The sequence below is a fragment of the Hipposideros armiger genome, unplaced genomic scaffold (genome assembly GCF_001890085.2).
Source record: "Hipposideros armiger isolate ML-2016 unplaced genomic scaffold, ASM189008v1 scaffold_6, whole genome shotgun sequence".
NCBI classification, from domain to species: Eukaryota; Metazoa; Chordata; class Mammalia; order Chiroptera; family Hipposideridae; genus Hipposideros; species Hipposideros armiger.
The window spans coordinates 8,753,417-8,760,771 of record NW_017731356.1 but is presented as its reverse complement, the minus strand read 5'-3'; the positions used below and the strand labels follow the sequence as shown (position 1 = coordinate 8,760,771).

Below are 7,355 nucleotides of genomic sequence, written 5' to 3'. Positions count from 1 at the left end.
TGATAAAATAATTCAAACACATGATTGACTCTGCAAGTTGTTTTTTAAATTTACTTTGGAAGTTATAAGAGGAAATATTTTTCTTTGTCCTGTGTCTTCTTTCTGTTTCCCTTCCTACTTTTATTCCCTCAATATATAATATTATGAATGCAAACTCAAAAATTCAAGGCAAAAGGTGTAGTTTTGCTTCACAGAAATCATGACTTACACTATATAATGAAAACAAGGTAAAAATTGAGTAGAACTGAATTTAAAAAAAAACAAAAAACAAACACAAATGAGGATATATAAAAAAGATTGTCTTTGGAAAATAGATATTTTCTCTTTCTACTAGAAATAGCAAAACGTTCCATAATATTTTCTTTTCTTTCCCAATCGCATGGTTAACTAGCATACATTCCAACATTGTGCATGAGAAAAATTTCTAAGCCAGAGGTATTTAAATAATTTCTTCATAAGTGTTTTGGCTAACTCAGTGGCCGAGAAAACATGTTTAGTCTCTAATTAAATAGAGTCAAGAAACAAAACAGATATAATTTCTGAGGCTTAAGCCAATATGACCCAGCAAAAATTTGTCATTACGTTAGCTCTAAGTCTCCCTTCTCCCAAAAAGGAAAAAAAGTATTGCTTAAGTATACAAGATTCCAATAAACGTTCGACAACTCAGCTTCAGGTGACTTAGGAATAGAGTGAGTGATCTGTAGAGTCTGGAGTGGTCCAAATAACACAGATAACTTCAGTAACAGCTGGAAATGGATGCTGGCCCCCAATCAGGCAGAATACCCAATCGTCAGTTCAAAGTTGGAAACCAAGTACAAACTTCTAAAACACATAACGACAAGTCCAGGAACGTGGCCGGATATAATCCAGAAATGTGGGCTTCAAGGAAAAAACAACAGAAGAGTAATTTACTTGTGTGCACTGTGTGTATGAGATGAGATGGGGTACAGGGGGTGCTACTGTTATATATTATACATCTCTAAAATGCCTCCCAGTGTTTCAGTAACCTCTAAACCATTGGATTGTTGGAAAAGTCATGACGTTATTTTTTCTATGTTTTTCGTTGCAAAAATGTGTCATGACTTTTCCGACAACCCAGTATTTTATTTTAGCACAGCCTTACTTTTACTAGCCTAAACTCTAAATGGTGTTAGGTTAAGGATGATAAAATATATACACAAATTACTATAACACAAGGTTTTGTACCAAAGTTTAGAAACAGGAAATAGATTGGAGCAAGAATTTGAAAGGTGTCATGGAAGATGTTGCATCCAAATTGGATTTTGATAAAATGAAATCTAGCAGGTGGAATTTGAGTGTAAAGAGTACAGTGACCAGAGACAGAGCTTGGAGTCCAGAGCGGTTAGTTCAAATGCACAAAGCAGATTAATAGGAAATAAGGAGGCAGCCTAAGAGCAATGTAACAAAAACAGAATAGATAGTAGGAGGAGCTTGGGCAGAGAAACTGATTATTTTGATTGTGAGTATCTTCAGTGATAGGTGCCTGTGAGAAATACCCAGATATACAACGAAGGCATCCCCTAAATATTTGGGAGTTATCCATATGCAGCTAAAAGCTAAAGGTCTAAGAATGACACTCTTACATAATTATGAAAAATAAAACAACAACAAAAAAGAATCAAGGGAAATGGGACCCTAGGCAGGAGTGTAGCTGGACATTTTTACAAATAGTTAATTACTTTGGAAAGGAAGGGGTAAAAAAAAAAATACTTGTTTAGGTTGGGGGAGGTAAACATGCCATTGGGGAAGCCCTGGAGAACACCTACATTTTTAGGATACAGGAAGAAAATTAGGAGCTAAAGAAAAGGCAGTAAAAGTGAAAGAAAAAAAGAAGAGAACCAAAAAGTAGGACAGTTCAAAGTAAAGAACACCAAAGAAAAGAAAATTCTCAAGGACAGTGCAGTGAGATCAGATAATAAGCTAATGCTTTTACTCCATGTTTCGCGCCCCTTAACACGAATTCATTATCATCTCCACTCCTCTTTCCCCTCAATATTGCCCTCCGGCCCTCACGATCAGGGGACAAGTGGGTTCCTTTTCCGCTTCACCCTAACTGATGACTCACGTTTTTCAGAGGACAGTGCTGCCGTGCATACCACTCTTGAGAATAAAGGCACAGGAGGACTCCATTGCCCGCGAAAAGAGAAGTCCACATCATAACATTCCAAATTGGCCTTTTCCGACTATCATTGACAATGAAGTTGAAAGCCACTAAAGTTAGAAAGATAACAAACATATATATATATATATATATATATATATATATATATATATATATATATATATAGTGAAACATAATCTATCAGGAGATGAGTGGCCTCGGCGATCTGCCGTAATCATTTAATTATCACAATGAGCACCTATTGTGTGTATGCATGTTTTATTCTGGCCACTGTTCCTAGAAATAAAAATGAAGCTCCGGAGTTGAAGTTTATTAATCAGTGATTACTTAGAAATCAGATAGTATTCAGAAGAAAATATGTTTCATTATTCTGATTTGTCCCTCTCCCTCCACCCAAAAAAAGGGCCAGTTCTTTTCACAAGGTGAACACTGACAGAGTTGAAGTATGGGGAAGTTGTTTTTATAGTTTTCGTGACCTGTCAAAAACCAGAATTATTAATAGTCTTCAAGAAGTTGAGTTCATTTACCGACTTCGAAGTGTAGGCATCTTGAAACAGAGTTGTGTATAGTTACTCAAAATGAATGTTCTTACCATCTGATAAGCAACTATTGCCTTGAGATGGTATTACTACCTACGACCTAGTTCTCTGCGTTGACTTTAAACTTTATTTTCTCACTGTCTCTGTTAGCATCACACTCAGCCCTCATGGCATGCGAAGACACTTACTTCCAAAGAACATGAAGAGCACGAAGAGCACTGGGTAGAAAAAGCTCAGGCAAACGGCCAGGGCATACTCGTGCACGACCGCAGACACCGCGAAGACAGCTAACATGGCGGCCGACCTGAATCTCTTAGTGAAAAACTAGGGTCAAAACAAAGTGTTAAAAAGTAGTTTTAACAAAGTTGGTAGTTAAGCACGAACTATACATATGACTTAAAATTACCGCATGCTAAGGCACCTGTTGAATTATATGTATATGTGATTGTCCAATCTACTCCTTGAATTAATCCAAATGTATTATAATAATGTCAAAAAAATAATCTATGCTTGAAAATCCTTATTTTACTAAAATGAGGCATTTTCAAAACCACCGATGTTGAAAGATCTGGGTATATTTTCAAAAACATCGACAACTTATACTTCTAAATCACTATGGTTCACAAAACATAGCTTCAATGTGTAAACAGATACATCAATTCTCAATCTTTAGAATAACACCAAGGCTGCCAGGCGGGCGTCCTCTCCACTTTTATAGGTAACAAAACTGAGATTTAGAAGGAAGGAACTTGCCTTGTCCATAAGTGAAACTACACTTATAAATGATAGAACACTCAAATACTATGTATTTGCACCATAACATGGTGTCATTAAGCCAAACAGTGACCTTATTTAATAATTAAAGTCTGCAAGCCAGAGAAAACCAGTATCAATCAACCATGAGACTCAAGATTACACTTCATCCACCTAAATACATTCTGCTCTAAAGAATATCTCAAAAAACTATATATGTCACCAAATGGAGAGATACAAATCCAAACATAGGTGGTTTTCCACTTTTAACAAACAAAAACAATAATGAAGAAAGCTAGTGGGAGATAATTTGTTGTGAGATTGATAAGAAACCCATTACTGGTGAATCATTTCAACTTCTCCAAACGCTTCCATGCATTCTTATTTTGCGATTATATAAAATAAAATCTAGAGCACAAACATGTTATTAGCTTAGTACCATGTTTCTCTGAAAATAAGACTGGGTCTTATATTAATTTTTGCTCCAAAAGACGCATTTTATTCATTGATTCATGCACAAAAATCTACATTTATTCAAATAGTCATGTCTGGCTGACGACCTTAACTGGGGCTTATTTTGGGGTAGGGCTTATATTACGAGCACCCCGAAAATCATGCTAGGGCTTATTTTCCAGTTAGGGCTTATTTTTGGGGAAACACGGTAACTGTACGTACTGGTATCTAAGCAGTACTATTCAAAGCAGAAGGTTTCTTAGACATAAATGGCTCATAAGAGAATTGAAGACAACCAAGTGTAACTTCTTCCAGGTGCACAATACTTTCTGGAAAAGAATCTCCACTTCTTGACTAACATCACCAAAATCTTGCTGCTTACCCAGAGGAAGTCCTTGTAAGCATAGTAATACAGCCAGTCATGAACCACCACGTTCCAGGTCCTGTAATAGTTGGAGTATGATGTGGAGTTCCACCAATCCTGACGAAAAAAGCAAAGTTATAAAACTACACACATACCACACCCACATACACATACACAAAGAGCCAAAGCAAAAGTTCCTGAATACTCCCAAAGAACATACACACACAACATGAGACCCAGAGTGTGTTATGATAAATGTTTAGTCCACATACTGTAGTCAAAAAATCTTAAAAGGCATTTTGGTTATTAGTGTGTAATATGACATCAATTCTAGTTCTATATTATGATGAACTCCCTATGTTCATTTTGTCTCATTATCAAACAAGTTGTAGTGGAAGCCACAGGACACACAGAATCATTAAATCTAGTGTTCCTCTAAATAGCAACTCATAAGCCCCCCTTATCTTGGTAGGACACAATGAGAGAATCGAAGGTCACATAGAGTTGGATAGCACGCTAATGCTAAGGGGCTGTGTGCAGGTATCAAACAGAAAAACGTAAGCTGTCCAAGGAGTGAGGTGGTGGCTACCTCCAAATCCTGGCGCTCCTTTATATTTACTTTGCCCTCTACTTTAGATCACACCGATGGAATCAGACAACTAAAATTTTCAACCTACGTTCACTATTTCTTTGAGAAAGGAGTGGTAGGGTTGGAGTGTTGCCAAAATCCCAAAACAAACAAACAAAACTCTAGGCTCTGGCTCCAGTCTAGAACTTAATTCCAACTTTGGAAGTGTAAGAATACTATTTTGAGCAGAATTAATGTTTTCCAAAAATAAAGGAGGGAACAGTTATCTCTTTCATGACCTAACAATCTTAAATGGAATGATTTGCTGAGGTCACTCCTGCGGCACCAGACAGCCAATTTCAAACGAATGACCAGCACACTCTCATACTGCTCTGGACACAGCTTTCTTTCTGTAATCACCAAAACGGGACCCAGTAAACAGCAGGTGCTAGATGAAGGAAGCGATATTAAAGGTAGACCATAAGGCTTTGCTAATTATATGGATACCAGAATTTCAGACTTAATATTGATAAAGCTTGTGAAAAAAGTTATTTCTCACTGCTTATATTAAAAAGCTAGTAGCCAACAATGCTCAAATACTTGACAATGGGGACACAAATAAAATGTGATAAGGCCAGTATACATTACCTTATAAAACATCCTGTCACCAAAGCGTAACATCTCAGCGAAGGCATTGAGCCAACAGTGCAAAAAGGCAAAAAAGGTCAGAAACAGTATCAGCACACCTAAAAATAAACAATATTAAGGGTCTTTCCAAAAAAGAAAGAGAAAAAAATACAAAACCAAAAAAAATAAATTAAAAAAACAAGAGTCTTTCCAAATAGCTCACATACCAAGCAGTTCATTATGTCAACATCAGCTTAGCCAGAATCATTTTGTAAAATAAGTTATTCCAGCTTACCCATGTGTTCTTTTGATAGTTAATTATTTTAATTTTATAAAGTAATAACTTCCTTCCAAATGGGTTTTACAGATGACAAATGACCCAGCCTGTTTTTTTTTGTTTGTTTTGTTTTTTTTTTAAGATTTTTATTGGGGAATTGGGGGGATGGGAACAGTACTGGGGAATTGGGGGAAGGGGAACAGACAAGTTGCTGTCGTCTTGTTCTTCAATCTAGTTGTGGAGGACGTTGCTTCACTGGCCCAAGTTGGTACCATCATTGCGCTCTTCCCAGGCGAGGCAGATCAGTCGCCGGCTTCTGGACGGCCGCTCACTGCGGCTGCTGGCCGCTCACGCTGGCTGCTTGCTACACACAGTAGCCCATGGCAACCCACTGCCACAGGGACTGCAGCCTACGCCATCGCAGGCGACTCACGGCAGCCCAGCTCCAGGTTGAGCTGTTGTTCAGCATCTTAGCTGTGGAGGGCAGTGTCACTGGCCCTCATATGTGGGATCCGAACCGGGGCCCTCTGGCGTCCCAAGCCAGTTCTTAACCATCACGCCACTCGGCCGGCCCCATGACCCAGCCTGTTTTTAATAGAAATGTCCAGATGTACAGCTTAACTTGCTACCCAAAGCCCTTTAAAATCTGGCCCTCATGCATTCCTCTAAACCAGTTGTTTAAAACTGGGGGAGATTTTGCCATGCCCTTCCCTGCCCCACCAGGAAACATGGAAACATTTGGCAATTCTGGAGACATTTTTGGTTGTCACAGCTCAAGGGGTGGCGGTGTTGCTACTGGTATCTTGTTGTTAGAGGCCAGGATGTTGCTCAATACCCTACAATGTACAAGACAGTCCCCCCAAATAAAGAATTATCCAGCCCCAAATGTCAATAGTGGTAAGGTTAACTTTCTCCGACTCTACGCCCCCAGTGTTGCAAACATCATCCATAACTGGATTTTTCTAAAGTCCACTCTAAAACAACTCTGCCTTTGCATCTGTCCCACTACCTGAAAGCACCTTTTTACCACTTCTCTGCCAGGCAAACGCCTATCTACTTTCAATACCCAATGTTAAACATCAACTCCAACATGATACAAAGTTCATCAGCACTTTCTTTATCCTCCTTATGTAGTATATATTCCACTATGCGGTAAAATATCCGTTTACATGCCCACCCCTTTCATTCACTTATTTATTAAAAAAATATTTATAGAGCATCTACTATTTATTAGACAATATTTGACTGGCTATAAGCAATAATCCTTGATCTCAAGGAATTTGTAGCTTAGTGAGGAAGACACACAAGTATGTAATATATATCCTATTAAATGGACAGATAAAAGAGTTTACCGAAGTGAACCTTGGGGGGTAATCAGGGAGGGTTACTAGAAGTCTGGGAGAGAAGGAAAGGAAGAGAGAAGGTGATGACGGAAAACATCACCAACATTTAACGGTTACACAAAAAAGAAAAAGTAAAAGAGACTACAAATATAATTAAATTGCAAGCTTCCAGAGAGTAAAGAGTATGTATGTCTTGTTCACTGCTATGTCCTCAGCACCTGGCTCACATATCTCTAAAAAAAAAATAAGTGGAATAAACTAAGTTAGGAGATTGAAGAATGGCCAGGA

General features: G+C 38.1%; 1 protein-coding gene across 2 annotated transcripts in view; it reads right to left on the bottom strand.

The window, feature by feature from the left end:
- Window positions 1-70: 70 nt before the first annotated feature.
- SOAT1 (sterol O-acyltransferase 1) overlaps window positions 71-7,355 on the bottom strand; it is a 58,834-nt gene continuing 51,549 nt past the window's right edge. For both annotated transcript variants that reach the window (XM_019646654.1, XM_019646663.1), the window contains 5 exons: window positions 5,469-5,566; window positions 4,271-4,369; window positions 2,871-3,006; window positions 2,087-2,232; window positions 71-879 (listed from right to left, as the gene is read on the bottom strand). In XM_019646654.1, coding sequence (XP_019502199.1) covers window positions 823-879; window positions 2,087-2,232; window positions 2,871-3,006; window positions 4,271-4,369; window positions 5,469-5,566 — 536 coding nt within the window. In that variant the 3' untranslated portion in view covers window positions 71-822. The remainder of the gene's footprint in view (window positions 880-2,086; window positions 2,233-2,870; window positions 3,007-4,270; window positions 4,370-5,468; window positions 5,567-7,355) is intronic.